Source organism: Plectropomus leopardus, chromosome 1, assembly GCF_008729295.1.
Source record: "Plectropomus leopardus isolate mb chromosome 1, YSFRI_Pleo_2.0, whole genome shotgun sequence".
In the NCBI taxonomy this organism is placed as follows: Eukaryota; Metazoa; Chordata; class Actinopteri; order Perciformes; family Serranidae; genus Plectropomus; species Plectropomus leopardus.
In genome coordinates, this window is record NC_056463.1 from 21,445,268 (window position 1) to 21,467,361 (window position 22,094).

The following is a 22,094-nucleotide window of genomic DNA, read 5'->3' on the forward strand; positions in this document are numbered from 1 at the left end:
TTTCATGACTGAAATAATGAAGCATCACATATTTCACTGTTCACACAACAAAGTTCTCCTCAGTTGTTTCAGATGATTTTCTGTTCTCTTGTATTGATCACCATGATGTAAATTGAACTCTTAATTGGCATTTTGGGGCTGCAGCTGGCTGACCTGTCAGTCAGTTGTTTGGGCCCTGGCTCTCTCTGTGATCTAAATCTGTTCAGATGAGGGCAGCATTTTCCCGTTTTAAGGCTGGATGAGGCCTACTTGCAGCAAATCTATAACCCTGGTTGGTAGCAACTGGCGTCTCCCCCAGAAAACCCCCACTGAACCGCGCGCACCTTATACGGCCCTCGAGGTGGGACCGCGAGGCTCGATGGGAGGTCAAAGCGACAGTTCCATATATGGCGCGCGCTCTCTTCTCGTCGGGGGCGCGCGCCGTTGGTCCTCTCCTGTCACCCAATGGAAGGGGCCCCCACCTTCCCCTGCGCGGGGCGCGCCTCCTTGCTGCGCCCCCACCCACTCCGCACCCTCGGCCTGTCAGCATCCTAATATGGCAGAGGGCCGGGATGGGGGCCAGTGCTGAGGTTTGTGAATGGTGGAGCTCGGGTATATAAGGTGGACGGGCCGCAGAGAGGATTGTAGCTGGTTCAGCAACAGCACTGGTTGGGTCTTTCTCTCCGAGCCGCAGACACTCACCCTAAGGTAAGACCCTGCTGGGACTCCTGAAGCCTCACATCCAGACTGGGACACCAGACTAGGCCTTGAACACTGGAGCATCTACTGGAAAAGGAGTTAGACAGGAGATCCAGGGACAGGACGCCCAGGACCAGATACTGCTGGAGGCAACATGGGCAGCTCCACTGGAGGATAGAGTAGACTGTAGGAGAGGCTGGATGCTGGAGGAGAAGGGGAAGACTTCTAAATAATTAACAGTAGGCTGAGATGTGTCAGTGCTGGACAGGAGAAGATATTATTTTATTATTATATTATTAATATATTATTATATTATCTGAACTTTCATCTTTGGAAATTTTTGATAAATTTATAGATAACGTAGAGTGGCTGACTTCAGCATCTTCAGAGGTGTAAAACTGAAGCCTGAAAAGGTGCTGATGCAGCAAGACGCAAACCTTCAGATCAATTAAAAAGCCAGGATAGCTTACCTGAGGCAGGTGATAATGACAGAGACTGTTAGTGGATTAAACTGAACACAACTCAGATCTTTAATTTTGTTCAGGTAAATTTAGAATAATACAGAGAACAGATCATCAGTCGAGACTCATCAAATTCAGATACATATCTGAAGGAAAACGGTATTCAGTATTGTTCACTTTAATGTGATTTTTTAGGTTTATACGGGCATACGCCATGCGTAATGGCCTGGTGTCAGTGCGCCATGGATGCGTTTAGCGCAAGGCATGGGCCTGATCATGTTTAAGCTCCAGAATTATTATTTTTTCAGTAGGCCTAAATATTTTTTTTAGCATTATTAGTCTTTGCAATTAAGACGCCTGGTGTGAGCTTGCAGGAAACAACATTTTTCTACACATTTTGTATTGCCATGTGCGCTTGAATTAGTGTCCTGAGCTCTTTTTCTCCTCCCCTCTCACAGAAGCCAACATGTGTGACGACGATGAGACTACCGCCCTTGTGTGCGACAACGGCTCCGGCCTTGTGAAGGCTGGCTTCGCCGGAGACGATGCCCCCAGGGCCGTGTTCCCCTCCATCGTTGGCCGCCCCCGTCACCAGGTAAATAGCGGAGGAAATCTCCACACAATAAAAGGAAAAAACAACTATTGTAGGTTATGGGGAAAAAATTAAAATAATCACAATTATTGTAATCATTAAACTGCTGTCAATTCATCTGTAAAAATAAATTCGATCAACACCAGTTTTTAATAATAATAATAGTAAGAAGAAGAAATTCAGACAGTTGTACACAATTTGGCAGAGGGAAATAACTGGAGAAAAGAACACATTTAACTGAAATTTCAATATTTTAGTGTAACAATTTTAAAGTTTTTAAAGTTAGAAACTCTCCGGTGATAACAGCGTGGCATTATGTATTTTGAGCTATTTAAATCTGACTCCTTTTACCTTCAGCAATGTGGCCTTTGACTCCTTGAGACTAAATTTGTCACAGATGAATCGACAGTCACACAATTGCTCTCTGTCTGTCTCTGTGACCCACGCTGTTATTTGGCACATCCACGCAATGCTCAACGTGCCTTTTACATCACACAGCAAAGACTTTAATCTGGGCAGAAGAAGGTCATACCTCTGTTTGGATTATTTGACGTAACATTTCCATTATCTCGCCCTCTCCTCCCCCTTCAGGGTGTCATGGTCGGTATGGGTCAGAAGGACTCCTACGTCGGCGACGAGGCCCAGAGCAAGAGAGGTATCCTGACTCTGAAGTACCCCATTGAGCACGGTATCATCACCAACTGGGACGACATGGAGAAGATCTGGCACCACACCTTCTACAACGAGCTGAGAGTTGCCCCCGAGGAGCACCCCACCCTGCTCACTGAGGCCCCCCTGAACCCCAAGGCCAACAGAGAGAAGATGACCCAGATCATGTTTGAGACCTTCAACGTCCCCGCCATGTATGTGGCCATCCAGGCTGTGCTGTCCCTGTACGCCTCCGGCCGTACCACTGGTAAGACTGACAGCAACAAACAGCTGTTCATCAAAAACACACAGACGCAGCTTCCTAAACACACATAACACAAGGAGGAAAAAGCCTTTATGATAGAACATAATGTAACTGATACATGTAAATGATAAAAATGATGTAACAATAATAAGCAACACATAATATTAACTGCGCCTTAATGCGCCAAATCCCCCTGGTGCCAATTTGCGCACGACTTTTACGCACAGTCGGCCAGCCTTTCTGGGACTGTTTAAGCTCTTTTACGCCTCTTATAATTCATACACCCAGTGTGTATTTGTAACGATCCACTCCCTCACCCACTTTAACCTCAATTTTACGCACAAAACTGATATGTTTTAGGACTCTTACACGCCTGGACTTTACTAAATTCTCGCTTTGCCTCTCTCCAGGTATTGTGCTGGATGCTGGTGATGGTGTGACCCACAACGTCCCAGTCTATGAGGGTTACGCCCTGCCCCACGCCATCATGCGTCTGGACCTGGCTGGTCGCGATCTGACCGACTACCTGATGAAGATCCTGACTGAGCGTGGCTACTCCTTCGTGACCACTGGTGAGGAACCCAGCCTCCTCCACTAATGAAGCACCTGAAAGAAAGGAGCGAAACATCAGATATAGACACTAAATTATTAACACAACCTCATATTTTTATTATAGTGGCAATTTTGGAGCAGTTTGCTACACGTAACAGGGATAATTAACAGCAACCTGACCAGCAACAGTAAAGAAAAAAATATATAATTGATAAAAATGTCACAGACGCAGTGAAAATTGGATGCAGCTGCGTGTTCAAGAAATGCAAGTTTCAGCTTCAGACATTTAACTTTTGTAGCTCAGCGCACTTAATTAGTCTGCCAATACACAGCCGGTGTTTGTCTGTGATCTCCGCTGTTTGTCACTCTGAACAAAAACTCATCAACTTGTCTCCCCACAGCTGAGCGTGAGATCGTGCGCGACATCAAGGAGAAGCTGTGCTATGTGGCTCTGGACTTCGAGAACGAGATGGCCACCGCTGCCTCCTCCTCCTCCCTGGAGAAGAGCTACGAGCTTCCCGACGGTCAGGTCATCACCATCGGTAACGAGAGGTTCCGTTGCCCCGAGACCCTCTTCCAGCCCTCTTTCATTGGTACGCCACATAATCTTTAATTTTTCCCCTCATTATTAGCAGCACTGAAGATATCGCCCAAAATTAGATACTCTCCCTCTTTTTAACACTTGCCCCTCTCACCTTACCAGGTATGGAGTCTGCTGGTATTCATGAGACTGCCTACAACAGCATCATGAAGTGCGACATTGACATCCGTAAGGATCTGTATGCCAACAATGTGCTCTCCGGCGGTACCACCATGTACCCTGGTATTGCTGACCGTATGCAGAAGGAGATCACTGCCCTGGCCCCCAGCACCATGAAGATCAAGGTAAATATCATGACAACAAAAACTTTATGAAATATCTCAAAATTAAAAGTTTTGAGCACAGAAAAATAAGGCGCTGACACTTTATTGATCAATTTTTCTCCTTCCCTCTCCTCCAGATCATTGCCCCTCCCGAGAGGAAGTACTCCGTCTGGATCGGTGGCTCTATCTTGGCTTCCCTGTCCACCTTCCAGCAGATGTGGATCTCCAAGCAGGAGTACGACGAGGCTGGCCCCAGCATTGTCCACAGGAAGTGCTTCTAAATCCTCCATCTTCGTCTCCAGCTTCTCCATCCTTTACACCACCAGCTACTATCTGGAGATTAAGCGAGAAGGAGGAACAACCTCTGCGGCACAGCAACAATCTGCTGTCAATGGACTGTCTGTCTGCGCTATTGACATTCATATGCATGTTTTATCCTCTTAAAATTTGCATATTTTGTTGCTGTTTGTTGTCTGTGTTGCACGGAGAAAGGCTGTGAAAATCCACCACTGAACCATGCATCCACCCAAAAAAAACTTTAATAAAAAAATAAGAACAACATGTTGCCCAACACATGTGAATGTAAGTGTATATACATATTGATAATTTATTAAAGTCCATTATTTGGTATTTTCGACCATGGCCTTGTTTTTCTATAAGAGGGAGGGATGAAAAACAAAATTTGGTAAAATTTTAAAAATATAAATACTGGAATAAGGACGATTTCTTGCAAAAGGGTACCTTTCAAAAAAGATTCTGCCTTCAGAATCGCAAGAATCATCTTAAAATTCAATGAAAATCTCAACAACAAAGGGGGAAATAATGGGAAAATTCACCAAAATCAACATAACAATCTAAGGAGAATCATAACTGACACTGCAATTAGCCACACCAACTGTGTGACACACACTGCCTCATAAACCAATCAGCTGATTGAGGGCCAAGGGTAGGTTCATAGGGGTCGATAGCTGGCATGACTCCCTTCATCATAACTGAATGGGTGAGAGAGAGGGAGACAGGGCGTCCCATCAGCCACTGCAGGCTGGGGGGCTGCTGGATGACGGAGGTGAAAGGCGAAGCCTGAAAGCTCCGACAGTCGTAGTTTGACTTGCCAGGAATGTGCCTGGGCAGCAGCAGCAGCTCCTCTTTAGACCGAGCGGATCAGTAGCATGGGACACCTGACACCCGGCTCTGAATCCCGTTGAGCTGCCTGTCCCTGCACCCATACGCGCAGCCCCGGGCCCCAGACCATCTTTAGACAAAACCAGACCCCATGCACACTGCGGCATCTCCGTGGCCCTACCTTATATGCATAGAGGCTCAACAGGTTATCTGGGTGTGGGGTTTGGGTCCGGGCTAATAGCACAATGGAGTGTGATGGGCGCGTCTCAAGCGCGCACCACCCTGTGTCCACCTACCAGACCCAGCCTAATAAAGACACCCCTCATGCTGTTACTTTGACGTTTTATTTTCTTAACATCTCGACTCCAGGTGCAAATAGACCTATAGCAGACAGACTTGAGTGCATACATGAATATTAAGCTAGGCATGGTAGGTTACTTTTTGGAGGCATTAGTAGCCATGTAAAGCAAGTGGTGGAAGAGCTATTAAAAGCCTTTATGTAAAAGCACTAATAGCACCCTGTAAAAATACTCTTTTAAAGTCCTAAATGGTACTTTAGTAAAAGAATATATTTTCAGGGAAAAGTGCTTTAGATATTAAAAGTAAAAGTACTACATACAGAAAAACAAACAAAACAAAATAAATAAAAATAAAAACCCTCAAAATTATTTTAATAAACAGACACTCCCTCCCTAAAAAACACCCCAAAAAACTAAATGAAAAAAAAAAAACCCTCAAAATTATTTAAAAATAATAGAACCCACCCCCCAAAACACAAAACAACCTAAAAATTACACATATATAAAAAAACAAAGAAAAAACACAAAATTATGAAAAAAAAAGACTTACATGTTTATCAAAATAATTGACAATTAATATTCTGCCAGCCAACTGATTGACTAATCAACTAATAATTGCAAGTTACTAATATAAACTGCATTTGTTTTTGACAAAACATCATAATTTATAAACTTTAATGCAAACATCTAAATTTGTAATTAAAGATTTCAAATAAAAGTAGTGAAGTAAGAAGTTCAATATTTTCCTCTGAAATGTAGTGGAGTAAAAGTATAACGTGACATGAAAAGAAAATACTCAAGTACAAGTGGGCTACCTCAGATTTGTACTCAAGTATCTACATTTTAGCAAACACAGTTTAGCTAATTTACGTGTTGAATCTGTGCATACTGTCTAAATAAAATACAACGAATTATCTCTCCATCTTCCTTTTAACATTTGATGGAAATCATTATCAGCCAAGTCATCTGTAACCGCCTTGACCGCATTCCTGACATCCCGGCCCGGGCCACCTGTTGCGGGTGTGTTTGGCTTTTTAAAAACGTCCTCGGGCGGGCGGAGCTTAGAGACGCAGCCTGTGATTACAGCGGCAGCGCCGTGCAGCCAGCGACAACGCCATCTGTTCTGCTCTGCTTCCGTGAAACCCGAGCCCAGTGTAAGTATATATACACCGTACACAAATTTAGACTCTTACAGCCCTGAATTTCTGCTGTCAAACCGGACACTGTGATGGATGAGAGTCGAGGGATTGTCAGTGAGATTTTACGTTTGGCTGCTACCTGCGAGCGCTTACAGGCGATTATCGGTGCATCATGTAGTCATATGATCTACAGACATCTCTGCAAATGACACGGACACATTTGTTACAAGAAGATAAAATGTAGCAACGGGCAATTGATTAACCATTGACACTCTGTTACGGTGTAATAGTTTATAGTATACAGTCCAATATGACGATTTAACACACAAGCCTTTGAATAAAAAACATTGTATTTCAGTAATAAGGAAATGAGGTTGTAAGGATTTGTAACACAACAGGTTATAAAACCATGTGCTGACCAACAAAATCAAATAGGTGCTTCTTAAAATTACACACCGATACCATCCAGTAAATTCTATTAGCCTATTTATAGATTTTATTATGAATGACAAATGCACCCTCTTTAACAATATGGTAGAACACTTGTTTTATTCAATGTGTACACGTGACTATCTTCTGGACTGATTTTCAGTTGGATCTCCAAGCAAGAACATATCACATATCACAGAACCTGATTTGTCAATAATATTAAAAAATCCAAATGTATCCAAGAATGAACAATATGTAATTAATTTGCTCATAATTATAGCCCCCCCACCTCTCTTTTTCCCTTTTTTTTTTTTAAGAAATTGCCCTCGTATACCACTTTTAAAAAATCAGATCTAGCTTCATATTTTAAAACAATATTGAACTTAAAGATACGTAATAAAAAAAACAAAAACTATTACTTTATGCAAATCTTACAGCTTTATTAGATAAGTAATTAAGTAAACCCATGTGTGTGCTCATACTTGTGTCTATTTTATTTTATTTGTCTGTCTGGTTTGTATTGACCATTGAATATACAGTTTTCAACACTTTAATAAAACGATTTTAAAAAAACCCAAAAAATATATTCTCATCCAGTGATTACAGCTGACCTTTATTTTGGAATACTCGTTTAGACTGCCTGAGCCAATCAGCGGAGGAGCTAGGAGCTACGTCATCGCGTTCAAGTAACGTCTGTTTACTGTCAGCGCTCGGTAGCGGCAGAAACGGACGGTTACTATTAAAAATTCAGCTTTTTTTTCGAGTAAAGCGCCAGTAGGCTTCACAGAGGAGGTGAACCGGTCTATAATTTTGTCAAAGCTAGTCTTTTATGTCCACACCCAGCCCAGAGAGGTGAACTCATCCCGGGGAGAGGGTGAAGTAGGCGGGCACTGTAGTAGAGGGGGAAGCCTCCAGCTGCTCCGCTATTGGCTTTAACTGACTCCACATTATGGTTTAAATGTCTGGCGGTGATACCAAACCTCAAAGAAAACATCGTAACTTACATATACGAGAGCCTCGTTTAAGCTTACAACACCTTTTTTTTCGGTGTTGCACATAGACATGTTATTCGCGAGTTAGCTTTTTCATACAGTTTGTGTTTTTCAGTTCAAGATGGTGACCAAGAGGATCCGCTCGGAGTACATGAAGAAATTCAAAGACCCCAAATGGGAGACCTACACTAAGTGTTACGAGGAGATGCTGAAGTACAGGCTGACCCGCAGACTGCTGGAGCACACACACAACCCCTGGTTCTGGGGTGGCCAGGACAGTGATTCAGACTCCGGAGGGAGAAGCCCCATTCCTCCCAGTAAGAACCAGGTCCGAGCTGAGACCAGTAGAGACAGGACGCAGGCTGAGCTGGAGGAGTGTGAGGGGGCGAGGGTGGAGAGAGAGCAGGAGCAGCAGAGCAGAGCCACGGGGTCTGTACCCAGGCTTCCCCTTCAACAGGAGGAGGAGGACAATGTGTCTGCAGTCCATGGTAAATGGTTTTTAATCCTTTGAAACCTGGATCGTCATCGTGTGTGTGTGTGTGTGTGTGTGTGTGTGTGTGTGTGTGTGTGTGTGTGTGTGTTCAGATGCATTTCCAAAGTCATCTGACCCTTTAAAACCTGAGCAAATTGATTTGACTTTTTTGATTTTCCATAACCAGCTTGGCAAGTGGTGAGAAAATAACCTAAAAATTAGTTTTTTATATATATATATATATAACATTCTTAAAGCAGTTTTTAGGTCATTTTCTTGTTTGTATGGGTTTTTGTTTCAATCAAACCAATTTTCTCTGGTTTCAAAAAGTTAAGATAATATATTGGAATAATGCAGGTTTCTCTGCTGTAACATATCATGTCATTCACCCCTCTCAGGGTCACAGCTTGAAGGTGGCAGAGACACAGGAGTACCAGAGGAGAACAGAGAGCAGCAGACCTCCAGGGAACAAGACAAAGGTAATTTAAAGACAAAAAGTACTGCAAAAACTGTATAGCTGATAAAAATAAACGATACAACATTCATGAGATTCATTACAATAAACGATGAAAGTTTTACCAAACTGCTCCCAGATGTCACAAAATGTCATGAAGTTCTTATAAATAATACTAATATCACATTTGTGAACCATGTGCCACACAGTATATCAAATTGCGTGGGCAGAGAATGCATTACCGCCTCACTATGTATTGATTCATAAATTACAAGAGCAACTTTATCTCTGCATTCTTGCAGATGATCTTTCTCCAAGGAACTTACTGTATGTACACTTGAAATTACCAGTATCAGGCATTTTGGTGCCGCTTTGACCAGTTTGTCGTCTCTATTTGTAGAGAGAGACACTGCAGAACCCCGACCACAGCAGAGTAAACCCCCAAAATCCTCAAAGCAAACATGGCGCTCCCAGCGGGTCAAGCCTGCACCAACACGGCAGCCCAGGGACGACAGTAAGGAGAGCAGACATCCTTTCGCTCTGTATGGTTCAGGAGAGAAAGATGCAGACATGGCGAGCAGGAAGACGCACAATGTTGGCCCTGTGGCTTCGACCACTGAGGTGATCTTTCTTTCTGTTGCTCTGTGGATCTAAACCTAACAAGCTGTGCTGTGGTTGAACACAAGTGTCAGCGGGAACTGGCAGTTTCTCATGACATTTATTCTCCCGGTAGATCCACGAGTCGGCTCTTCGTGCCAAGACCAGGCGTGAGGTGGAGCGTCAGATCCAGGTCCAGAGAACAGAGCGACGGAGAGCCAAGTCTGCCGATGTAAACAAGGCCAGAAAACTGGTGCAACCAGAATTCAACCCCTGGCTCACTGAGTACATGCGCTGCTTCTCTGCTCGCTCCCGATAAGAAACACACGCAAACACACTCGGCAGATATTCTTACTCGTACATCAGGGTGATTCCAGACAAAAATACAAAATAAAGCCATTATTGCCTACCACCCCTTGAGCTTAAATACCCATAAATGTAGAATAGAGCATGGGGTGGATTGATTCATTAAAAGGCTTGAGAATGTGCATCACTCTCACATTCAGGATATTAACTTACAAAACTTTGAAATTCACTGTGTGGCTTATTCTCCCAGATGTGTACTATCATGTTTTTATATAGATGTTTAAATACATTTTAATATACTGTACAAGAAGAACCATTTTACAGGGTATACACGACTCTTGAAAGAAAAGATTTGAAAGTAAATGTATAATTAACAGATTCATCTACTGTATACTGATATTTTGATTAGAATGAAGAGTCTTAAATGCATTTTACAGCCATACTTTGATGCAGTCCCTTTAAACACAGCTATATATAATGTATACATTATACAGGGATTAAACCACAGTGGACTCACACAGAAGCACAGATTCTGCCACATTCCTAAAAACAGTTCTGGCATCAAATGTGAGATCACAAACATGAAGAATGTACATACTCTTATTGTATACACACAAAACCAAACACAGTCGAATTGTTTGTATTCCAAAAAGTTGTGCTAAGCACAGCAAGATGGCTTAATCAACTAAACCTTTTTTCTAACATGTATGCAGCTTTCGATGTGGATAAGCATTTTTTTTATTTGTGCTAAATATAATGAATTGATTGAATCACAGAAATCTGTTTTAAGAGTTGTGCAGCTTTTGATTTTCAGATCTTTTAGCGCTGTGATGTCGCTTGTTGTGGTGCAACTGACTTCATTTGGATGAATAGTAACTCACAATCTACTCACAGTCAAATTCAAACTTTGCACAATCACAGTTGTACAATGCAGCACATTTACTCATTAGCATTTTACTATTATACATGTTAGTGACAGGCGAGTGTTACTGGAGGGCTCGGATGAATGGTCAGACACCAGCTGGTGGTTAACAGGGGTTTATCTCAACATCAGAGTACTTCAAGTTAAATTAATTAGCTGTACGTGCTGGTACCAGTAAGTCCGTCTGCAAAGCACATCTTTCTGCATGCACAGCTTTCTGCTCCTTGTCATCTTCCTGCCTGGCACCTGACTCTGCCTGCTTATGTCAGTAGTGTATCAGACCCAGCTTCACGCTGGTACTTAAAGAGAAACATTTCTGATTTTTTAAAGCTGTGTTATGGCAGTGCGTGACGGTGAATGGTGTTGGAAGACTAAACTCTGTTCATTTATTGCAGCCCGCCAGCTGATTACAGCTGATCTGCTTACATACCCCCACCGCTGAACTGAGGCTGAGGTAACATGTGGCTGACAGCCAACTGCCTCCCTACCTTGAGGAGGTTTAGATGGTAACCGAGTAATTTAGTGATGGAAGTAGAGAACAATACGCGTACTTAATGTTCTGGTGCAAATATCACAGCTGAGCTCTTCTATTTTATGGGTACTGCCAGTGTTCCTCCAAGGTCCAGTACATATTGAGACTATTTTTTACTAGCACTAAGACCCCTTGTTGTGTTGTGCCAAACAACAACTCTAAAGGGAAAAACCTCATGGAGATCAAAGGAACCTCCCACACCGCCAACAACAGGGGACCCAGCCATTTTTCCCAATTTTGACTATCCTTAGGCACAAATGTCCAAATCGCACGTTATTAAGACACGTCATTCATAGTACTCAGAGCTGCGTCGACTTTCCTGTGAGCATCCGCTCTCCACCCGCAGCTGATACCCAACCACGCCCACACTGCCACAGTGTCAGTAACCTGAAATAGTTTTATAACAACATTTGTATTTGTTCTTTGGTTGTGTTAATGGGTGTGTACGGTTATAAACTGACCTGGTGCTGTTGCAGTATGAAAATAGATGCGTGCAACTTTCAAAGCCATTGGATGATGGTGAATAGCGTGTTTCTGTGGTACTTGGGATACTGCAGTGTGTCTATTATACAGTCACTGGTCATGGGACTCTTTCAACCAGTAAAATGTAAAACAACCTACTGCTTATTTAGTTTTGTTTCAAAGTATAACAATCAAATGTTGAGGCCAAATTTCTTTATCATTACTGTTACTAAATATGCTTTAGAATCAAAAGTAGAGACATTACAACAAAGGACATTTAGCTAATGTCTAAAAACACAAGTACATAGAGCTGATTTACTGCTTACTGCTTAAAGCCGCATACGCTCTAAAGCTGGACCAAATCAAGCAGCACTTTGATAATCTGTTGTGTGAAATATTATTTGTACAGAATACCTTGCTACCTTTTAAGGTTTCCATGTAAGTTGTTCATTTTTTTGAATCTCTGTATATAAGTTTGTACGTGAGTATTTGTATGTTTAAAACATCAGATAGTTATTTGTACTTAGAAAAGAAGACAAAAATAGACTTTGAATCCTTCAAAACCACAAGAAATCAGATCCCAGTATCCATGACAAAATCAGCTCTGTGCCATTAAAAACTGGAGAAATGTCCTTTTCTCCTTTGCAAACTTAAGTTATTGATGTTATTGTTGTGAATATTGGGCAGAAAAAAGGGGAGGCCTGCGCTTTACATGTGGACATTTCACATTTTCTCTAAATCTTTATTTTGTTCTTGAAAGTCTGAGTTCAGTATTACATTACTTGCAATTTATTTAGTGTTTCAGTGTTTTTAAGTTGAATTATAATAAAGGTCAGACAAACAATGTGAAATTTTGTGCAATACTTAAATAATTAAATTTGAGCCAGTTTGGGTGTTTTAGATTTGATGAAACTTGACAGTCCAACATGAACATGATAGGTTATTCCTATTATTATTAAATTATTAATTTATGTCTTTCTTCATTTGTCACTGAGACCAAAATTTATAGGTAAGATCCTCTTGATACAGTACTTTGACACATGGTTTTCTGGGTTTAATAGTTTATGTATAGCAGTGAATATTCCTTTACAAAAGGACAGTGTCACCTCACATAATCATTCCACTCAAGAAATTAAATCAGTCATGATGAAAAAGAAATAGAGATTATGACCAATTAGCAACAGGAAAAGTGAAGTTCTAACCACTGGCAAACTCCACAGTGGAGATTCAGAAGTGCAAAATATCCAATACAATTTCATTAATATAATTGTAGGATGACACAAGGGTTGAAATTACAAAATACTGTAAAATTTCATGATATTTTATTATGTTTACATTTTAGGCTTTTACCTTACGGTGTACATATTTTATATGGTTCAGAGGAAATGACTGTTGAGGTTAAATGGTGTTCGTGCAAAGCTTTTAATAAATCACTTTTCCACCCGTCTGTTCACTGTTCATCTCTTTGAAATTACACTTATTATTCAGAAAACTTCAAGAAATCTTTTTAAAAGGAAGACATCAATAATGGAACAAAAATGCTTTTCAAAGACAATGCTATATTTGTAGTTTTTATTTTAAAAACATATGCTTTTATCATACACAATAAATTAAAAATCCATGATATTCATAATGACAAGAGAAAAACAGATGTCCATCAGTAAACAAAGGACATGATGATGTCATCAACACAAGACTGCGATCTGATGTGGAGCCGCCACTATCAGATGCATTCTTAAATGATATATTTATACAGTTTGAAGTGTGCTTGATTTAAAAGCTTAATGCATAACTATGAAGGGGCAAACATGTAAAAAAAACCCAAAAAAACATAACATTAACACAAACACACGTTGTAGTGCTTGAACACACCTATGCAAATCACACCTTTTCAGTCTAAATCTTCATAAAACAAAACCCAAGTTGAAGTGATTTCTTGTTGTGAGCTTCATGTGGCTGAACTGAACAAAAAGTATCTTTGGAGACAAAAAACTTGAAATGCATTTCGTTAGAATCACCTCACAGCTAGCAGTGAGGTATTCATGTAAACAGGCATAATTAATAAATGAGAGGGATCAGACATAATCAGTTGTAAGTGGAATCCTGTGGATAAAGAAGTGACTGAGTAGTGAATGCTGAATGTGCCGTTGTAAATCAAAAGATGACATTTAACTTTCACACTCCAAATTATTTAAATCAACCATGACGGAAAGCCAAATGTATCCTCAGAAATATTTCTGATTTTAAAATCTATTAGCTCGGACAATGATAAAACAGCATTTTTTTCCTCACATAAATATCAATATTGAAATCCCCATGTTTTTCCCATTCACAAACATACTGCAAACAGTACTGCCCGTCTATACTGCTTACAAGTCGCCAGTGTATTGTAGCTTAACATGATAACACAGTGGAGCATGAAAACAGATGCTGGATATATCTACTTTAATATACATATAATATCTCTTCATATTGAAATACTCTGCTATTCTGTCTGAGAAAACATGCGTCAGTCTCTATATACAGAAACACTGTACAGTGTATAGGATGCTGTAAGGGGGGGGTTCACAGAGGGGCAGAGAGCTGCGTAAAGAGTCAGGCAGGTAGACTGTTAGAAGGTGTGTAAGAAGGTAACAGAGAAAATGATGGGATGTAATAATGGGTGTGGAGGGCAGGCTGATGATGTCAGTTGGCAGCTGCATTGCCTGTGGGCTCTTTGCTGGGAGAGAAACAGATACAGGGAATGCAAAGTGTATGGGTGGTCAGTAGACTTTTAGTGGTGTGTTTTAAACAGGTGAGGGTTATGTTAACAGGCAATCGGAGCAGGAGGGTGGAGAAATAGTAAAACTGTAGGTGGGGAAGGTAATAAATATGTAAGTGTTTAAAGGAATAGTCCAACAATTAGTTTTCTTGCCAAGAGGGCGCTCCACAATTTTGATAAGTGTCGCTCGACAGAAATTGAACAGTCAGGCATCACTTTCAATTTATGCTTCAGTGAAAGGTTTTAAGTTATCTCCATAGTAACCAGAGACCAGAGTAATTTGCACGGACAGCTGTTTAAATCACACATACACATATAAACCCTATCTACAGCGACCGATCAGCTCTCAGTAAATCAGCATATCTCCCTCACTTGCTTATTTAAACCGGGAACTGAAATCTATAAATCACTAAATACAAACACTGTCAATTGCTTCCTGTGTCGCTGACATGAATATTTTGGTTCAGTAAATGTCTGCTGTCAGTCAGCCTGGTGAACTGCAGAGTCAGTTTGGATTGAAAACTAGTCTCTCCACTTCATCATTAATAACACTTCCAGTCACATTACGCAACAAAACACGACAGTGTCTGCGACATAACAAAATTATTCAGGTGCATGACGCGAAAGTTAAGTGTCCAGCGACATTTTTTTCTGTTGAAAATATGTCATTTCTGTAGAGCACCCGACCACAAATTAGACTTTAGATGAGAAAGATCAATAGCTCATGTCTGTGAATCAAGTATCAGTCTGGGGCCGAGGGGTTATTAAATAAGCATAATATCTGAAAGAGGAGGGAACAGGTTAGCCTGGCTAGCCCCAAAATCTCAAAATCCACCTACCAAAGCCTTTACAGCTGACTAATCACCAAACTATATCGTCTTTGTCTAACTCAGATGCAAAAGAAAAGACATTTCCCCTCAGTTGTCCATATGGAAGGTAGACAGGAATAGTGATAAGAGAAAAACTAAAATGCATACATTTGGGAGGTAAGCAGGCATGAGAAAAGGTAAGTATAAAGGTGAGAGAGAGGGGTAACATACATGTCAGTAATACATGTCAAAGGTTTGGTCCAGTAGTGGGGCAGAATGTTGGAGGGTGGGCGTTCTCTGGTTTCCATGGAGATGCTCATAGTTCTGAGAGGGGGCGTGGCTGGGAGTACTTTTCAGCTCTCTGCAGGTGCAGCCATGACAACAAAGGTTCTGAAGATTCCGTGCGAAGGGTCAAAGGTCAGAAAGGAGTCATCAACATAGCAACCTGAACCCTGGGTCCCCCGAAGCTGTTCTTCTCCTGGTCTCCATAAACACATCTGAAACACACTGATCACACACACACACACACAAAGAGAGACAAGAAAAACAACCCAAAAACATTAAATTGCATGCATTGCAACAATGCAGAGTTGTGACTTACCTCCTATTTGCAGGCAAAAAGCTGGTTGAACCAATATTATGTAAAGTCAATGCCATTAAAGGGCAACTCTGACAATGTTCAATATTTTTATTAATAAACCCCATAAAAAGTCCTGAACTAACAATGAATTGATCAAACTAACAAGTACCACAAGTATAGCCAAAGCCTGATATACTTCATTGCTCCCTACTGTGGAAGCGATGAACATGGACACTAATTTACTTTATGAGTCAATCCCACATTCATTGTCCTGTTGCTGGAAATATAAACACAAGCACCTAAAATCCGCAGCTGAGCACAGTCACCCAAAAACATGCTATTTACTCTTGTTTGAGTAACGTTTCCTAAAACCAGTGCCAAGCTGTTTTAGCCTTTTTCTATACGAAATAAAGAACTCTTTAAATTGATGATGTATGCCTTCAATAGGAACAAACGGTTATAGGGCTGAAAGCCAAATGAACTGGAGAAGACTGGTGCATTGTTAGTTTTGGTCTTTTCATGGGATATATTGTCAGTATCACAATATAGTATATCTACAGAGCCATATCCTATAAGTGAATAGTAAAAGCATGGCAAAAACCTTCCAGAATGACTGTAATAAAGATGTTAAACATAGTTTATTTCACTAAAAGAAGGAGCAGCAAAAAAAAAAAAAAAACTTAGACAAAATTAAAAACCCCATTTCATAAATCCTTCCACTGTGAATCTGTATTCAGACTGAGGTTTAATCACAAGATGAGTGACAGGAGAGCAGAAGACGAGGAGAGGCTGAGTGCAGCGGATGCACAGCACTGAGCAGAATATCAAGTCGCTCGAACTGGCTCATAAACTCTGACACTCTTAATAAAAAACCTTGCTCTGTGAGATAAAACAGCAAAATTAATATCATCTTATGATGCACACAGAGTCCAAACCCACCGGCCCTTTCACCTTGTCTGTGTTTGTAACTCCTCGCATCCACTAGCAGCCACACTCCTGGGTGCCCTGTGGCTGAGCACGACGAGGAGAACGTAGCTGTCGTAACGCAGCGTCGCCATACTGGATACCTGAACCCATCCTCTCTGGATCCAGCTCCCCTGAAAATGAGAGACAAGATTAGTGAAGAGACAGAGACGAGAGAGTGGACTTCACATTTGGACCACCATAAACTCTGAAAAGATGACATTAGTTGTCAGTAACAGTGTTTTTTAAAGATTATATTTTTGGGCTTTTGTTGCCTTTAATGGACAGGACAGTTTAAGCATGAAAGGGGGAGAGAGAGAGAGGGGGCGACATGCAGCAAAGGGTCAAGGCCAGAATTGAACCTGCGACCGCTGCGGCGAGGATTCAGCCTCTGTGTATAGGGCACCGCTCTATCCGCTGAGCCACCAGGCGCCCCTGTGATAGTGTTTCTTTAATATCAACTTAAGTTATTTCTGACTTTAAGTGTGGAAATCTCAGTTAAAACTGCGACAGTGTTGAATCAGTAGTCATATCTAAGCCTGCTGTTGAGCCTGTCAGGATCAGAGGGGATTTAGAGTCGGGGGTGAGGGTTATAGGTGAGGACCGCAGTTCCTACCTGACTCTATCTTGTTGAGGATTTTCCGAGCGCACTGGACAAAAGCCTCTTCAACGTTCTCTCCTGTTAGAGCGCTGGTCTCCAAGAACATAAGCTCTGATGCACACACACAAACACACACATGGTTTTTCAGTCCTCTGTAGTCCTAATAATAAAATGCTGTTAGTCCGAGCAGCATCATTTTTACAGAACAGAAGTGAACTACAATCATTTCAGAAAAATCGAGGTGATAATGACATGCCTAAAAAAATGACGTTAACAATATCAGGTCCACATTTGGAGCTCCCTTCTGCTGAAAAGAAACTACCAAAGTTCAACAACCAAAGCGTCCCACGTTATCACAAACTTACCGTTCTCCTGAGCAAAGCGGGAAGCCTCCAGGAACGTGACCTCTCTGTCTGCATCCAGGTCCTTCTTGTTTCCGCACAGGATGATGACGATGTTCTGACTGGCCAGCATCCTGGCATCACTCAGCCACGTGGTCAGAGCGTTGTACGTCTCTCGACTGCAGCATGCGGACAGGTTACATTTTAGAAAGAAGAGGGGACTTGACATGAAGCAGATCTGAAATTATGTTCTGTAGTCGGCTGAGTTACCTGGTGATGTCGTAAACTAGCAGAGCTCCTGCTGCTCCTCTGTAGTAACTCCTGGTCACAGACCTGACACACAAACACACAAAGATGTATCGCGTCAGTGTCTTTCAGTATTTTGTATTCTCTGCTTTGCATTTTGCAAGACACACAAACAGAATAGCTCCTAGTCAATATGAGCAGGTGGTCAGATATTGTTCAGTAACTTGGTTGCAATGTGGCTCTTGGATAACAAACTTTCTATTCATGTAGGAAAAACTAAAAGGCATTCACTGCAGTTCAGCTTAAACATTTAACATTCTTCCAGTGGATAAAAGGTTGGTGCAAATTAAGATGGGTGTTTCCCACAAGACTGTGTACAGATCTACACCGCCCTACCTATCCTAATATTTAATTTAGTAAAAAAAAAAAACAAAAAAAAACAAAACACACCCAGAATGCTAGAGGCCTTCTAATAAATTTTATTTCTGTGAGATCTGAACCCTTCTCTCTGTCGTAAATAGAAATGTAGTAAATAAGACTTAAAATGAATGTAAGCCATAGAACAGAAATGATGTACGTGTTGAGAGACCATGTAGAGTTATGTCCCTACCTGAACCTTTCTTGTCCTGCAGTATCCCAAATCTGCAGCTTGACCATTTTGTTGACCACATTGATGATCTTAGAGCCAAACTCCACTCCAATCGTGTGGTTGGATTCATCCTTGACTGAAAAACGAAATAAAACATAGTTTATTATTAAATAAGAACAATACACAGTGATGGCCTACAGTGTCTCTTCTCAGAGAAGAAAATTCATCGTACAGTGATTATAATCTGGACTCACATCTCTCATATTTGTTTTCTCTAACCTAAAGCTGATCCAATTTTCATGTTAATATGTGCTGATTATCAATCACTACAGTGCTGCATTAACATTCGAGGTCAGAGAAGCTGTCTATAATCAGTAAATAATGAACAGTGTGTTGCATGTTTCTCACTTACATCTCTTCTCTATGAACTGGTGCAGCAGACAGGATTTGCCTGTTCCAGCATTCCCAATCACCAGGAATTTAAACAGGAAATCTGCAGTAAGAAAACACAGATATAATGGTGTCTACATCCAACATAACCCAGTTATTTCCAACTGTAAAATGTTCTGCTCAGTATATATCCTGGCCAGAATTCTTTAATTAACATAAATAATTTCATGTTTTTGCGTTAAATAACAAAGAGCAGCTGAGAATCTTTGTTGGATTTTATGAATCTTAAATATTGATACCAGTATTGCCCTCTAAAATCAAAATGAACACCACATAAAAGGGTAACTGGCAGGTCCACCAGACACACACCCAGGGGCTTAAGGTGTAAGGGGGACCCAATGGCCCTCATTCTGCGAAATGTCACATAGTACCTACTTACCAGGAAGAGATTCAAAATAACCACAAAAGGATGCAAATGAACTGTAAACTGAATGAACTGTCCTTTATTCCTTTTGCAAAGAGGCTGCTGAATGTTGTCAGTAGTCTTTGTAATTGACTTTTATTTTGTAACCATATGGTTAATTATTGAGTCTGTTTTCCTCACATGGCTGGAAAGCCCATGCATACATTTTATGAATTTATTTAAGCAATATGCAATGCATTAGAAAGTCTTATTTACTTACTTATGTATTGAAGCATGGAATTTTTTTTTTCTTAAGTTATTGTCCCATGTAAGTAAGTATGCACAGGACCACACGAGGTGCCAGTGTGCATCTTTGTCATGCATTGATGTTTCTGACGTACTACTTCTTTTGCTGAGTGCTGCTTGCTGCTACCAAGAGATGCAAAACATCAACCACTGGCCCTCTGTTTAATAACCCATTCCCACCATAGCATCCTAAAATACACCAGATCGTAAGGCTACACAGTGGTATAGAGCACTTAGGACTCACCCACATGGATGTGGTCGAAGTGTATACAGGACTATCTAAGCTTCATCTCAAAATCCTGTTCATCCCGGTGTAAAACGCTGAGGCTAGGACATCAGTCCCCTATAAACCATATAATGACCTCAATAGGTATCCCTTACATCCCTTGCTTTGTGTCTGTTGTTACAGGATACACAGCTCAGTCAGATCTTCAGACCAGCTCCATCATCATCAGCCCTGTCTGTCCCCTGGTCCGCTTCCTGTCCATACCGCTAACCTCTGAGGGGTTTTGTAACCTCAGAAACTCGACACATTTCGTCCGCACCGCCTCAGTAAAATCTACTGTATAGCCTCTGTGGTGTTACTTGCGCTGACATGGCATCTTTAAGGCCAGCAGCCCTCGGTTAGCCTGTCAGCTATCTGTTTACGGTGAGAAAAAACCTCTCTCGGCGCACCTGCCTCATCCCATCTATCTCTGTGGCTACATCCAGACGTTAATGGTGGACACTTGTCCAAACAGCCTCCTTACCGTATGACTCCGACATCGCCAGTGTGGCGTTTTGACAGCAACAAGGAAGGAAAGGAGAATTAGAAGTTGACAGATGGATAGCTAGCTAAGTAAAGGAAAATAGTCCTGTTGATGATTTCCGCGGATTCCAGCTGATTTTTCCCTCCGACTTCCCGTACGTTCTTTTTTCAAAATAAAAGCCGTCCAAACGGGCCGATAATTGTAACGTCTTATAGCTGCCGCGGAGTGACGCTGTTAGACCAGCTGACAGGTTTTGAAGCTTCTGCGTGGTATATACAACAAATAAGTGAGTCCTCAGAGTGAATAAAGTCTTTGTTTGACTCTATAAACAAGTCCGTTACCTTGAACTGGACAGGAAAATTAACGTCGGATTGACTTTGCGTAAGTATAATAAGCTTATGACAGTTTACTGCAACTGCGTTAGCCTGTTTGTTTAGATAAATGTTTAATATCGTCACATGGACATGTCTGGGAATATTTTCTTACTAAGCCTGTAGTCACATTCAATTTCACAATCAACTGGTTAAATATTAATTATACAGGTGGTGTGGTCACTTTTAATTAACCCTACCTGTGTGTATTGACAGGATATACGCTGAAGAGGGCGTCACAAGACGTCCTTGTGCCAAAAATTAAAAAGACAAATTTGACCCCTGTCCTCGTCTTTCTTTAACTCAATTATTTGCTTAACGTTTGTGTTGTGAAACCATAGCGTGATTATTGTTGACTTAATGACTTCTACAATTAACTCCAGCCAACTTTAAAGAATGACAAAAACATGTCCATATGACCCCTGTCAGTCAATTGTGTTAAATTTGACATAGCCTGTTATTGTAATCAGTATTACTGCTTGATTAATACTTTGTTTTCCCATTTGTATATATTTTAAATAATCCTGAACTGCACCAAATGCCCGTTTACCCCATAATACATGTTACCAGGCAGCGTTTAGGTATTTTTACATAGTTGTGTAATTTTGGATGAGACATTTGGCATTTTTTCCACAGGTATTATACATGGGTGTATTATAGGGAAGTCGATATTAGGTACTTAAGAGTGCTGTAAGTTATGCTGTGGCTTCTGTGACAAACTCCAGCCCAGAAGGTGGCAGTTATGTACCTGTATGTACCTTAACAGGTTTGATATTCAGAGTATTACTTCTCCAGGGATATTGATTTTATTTTTTTGTATTAATTTAATTCATTTTTTTCTTTTTTTCCCCCCACTATTTTTTAAACTTCCTTAATTCAATCATCATACAATTGATATAAAGGCATGTGAGAATACAATTAATACCATAACATACAACAAAAGGGGTACATATTAACTTACAAATTAAAAGAGTTTTTTAAAGCATTATAAATGACCATAGTCCTGATGGCTTTCTAATTTCTCAGTCCTTTTTTCCCCACAAATATTTTTTTCCAACATAAAAAATAACAATAGCAGCACATACAATAATAACAATAACTTTTCTGTATACTATTTTATAACAATTATTTCCACATAACAAGTCAAAAACATGTTTGTACATCACAGTCCAGAAGAATTTAAATAAATGTAGGCCTGT

At 40.9% G+C, this 22,094-nt stretch overlaps 3 protein-coding genes across 4 annotated transcripts; 2 read left to right on the forward strand and 1 right to left on the reverse strand.

The window, feature by feature from the left end:
* The first annotated feature begins 580 nt into the window (after positions 1–580).
* On the forward strand, positions 581–4,690 carry acta1b (actin alpha 1, skeletal muscle b). The gene is made up of 7 exons (XM_042497699.1): positions 581–687; positions 1,598–1,734; positions 2,323–2,647; positions 3,055–3,216; positions 3,598–3,789; positions 3,900–4,081; positions 4,198–4,690. The coding sequence occupies exons 2-7, from the start codon at positions 1,606–1,608 to the stop codon at positions 4,339–4,341; spliced, it is 1,134 nt and encodes a 377-aa protein (XP_042353633.1). The 5' UTR covers positions 581–687; positions 1,598–1,605; the 3' UTR covers positions 4,342–4,690.
* A 1,881-nt stretch (positions 4,691–6,571) lies between these two features.
* ccsapb (centriole, cilia and spindle-associated protein b) lies at positions 6,572–13,233 on the forward strand. Its single transcript, XM_042497818.1, has 5 exons — positions 6,572–6,635; positions 8,157–8,529; positions 8,912–8,992; positions 9,368–9,588; positions 9,701–13,233. The coding sequence occupies exons 2-5, from the start codon at positions 8,163–8,165 to the stop codon at positions 9,881–9,883; spliced, it is 852 nt and encodes a 283-aa protein (XP_042353752.1). The 5' UTR covers positions 6,572–6,635; positions 8,157–8,162; the 3' UTR covers positions 9,884–13,233.
* A 169-nt stretch (positions 13,234–13,402) lies between these two features.
* rab4a (RAB4a, member RAS oncogene family) lies at positions 13,403–20,667 on the reverse strand. Of its 2 annotated transcripts, none has more exons than XM_042497938.1 (8): positions 20,525–20,667; positions 19,089–19,169; positions 18,698–18,812; positions 18,112–18,174; positions 17,866–18,020; positions 17,516–17,611; positions 16,888–17,033; positions 13,403–15,863 (listed from the first exon to the last, which is right to left on the reverse strand). In XM_042497938.1, exons 1-7 carry the CDS (start codon positions 20,538–20,540, stop codon positions 16,918–16,920), a joined length of 642 nt encoding a protein of 213 aa, XP_042353872.1. In that variant the 5' UTR covers positions 20,541–20,667; the 3' UTR covers positions 13,403–15,863; positions 16,888–16,917. The 2 variants fall into 2 exon arrangements, with proteins under 2 accessions (XP_042353872.1, XP_042353949.1); XM_042498015.1 differs by having other exon boundaries at positions 16,876–17,033.
* Between the last annotated feature and the right edge of the window lie 1,427 nt (positions 20,668–22,094).

Coding starts and splice junctions, on each gene's coding strand:
- ccsapb (XM_042497818.1), top strand. CDS start 8,163: ATGGTGACCAAGAGGATCCGCTCGGAGTACATGAAGAAATTCAAAGAC. Junction 8,530..8,911: donor CAATGTGTCTGCAGTCCATG/GTAAATGGTTTT, acceptor CACCCCTCTCAG/GGTCACAGCTTGAAGGTGGC. Junction 8,993..9,367: donor CTCCAGGGAACAAGACAAAG/GTAATTTAAAGA, acceptor CTCTATTTGTAG/AGAGAGACACTGCAGAACCC.
- acta1b (XM_042497699.1), top strand. CDS start 1,606: ATGTGTGACGACGATGAGACTACCGCCCTTGTGTGCGACAACGGCTCC. Junction 1,735..2,322: donor TTGGCCGCCCCCGTCACCAG/GTAAATAGCGGA, acceptor CTCCCCCTTCAG/GGTGTCATGGTCGGTATGGG. Junction 3,217..3,597: donor CTACTCCTTCGTGACCACTG/GTGAGGAACCCA, acceptor GTCTCCCCACAG/CTGAGCGTGAGATCGTGCGC.
- rab4a (XM_042497938.1), bottom strand. Junction 18,021..18,111: donor CTAGTTTACGACATCACCAG/GTAACTCAGCCG, acceptor CGCATGCTGCAG/TCGAGAGACGTACAACGCTC. Junction 17,612..17,865: donor CCGCTTTGCTCAGGAGAACG/GTAAGTTTGTGA, acceptor TGTGTGCATCAG/AGCTTATGTTCTTGGAGACC.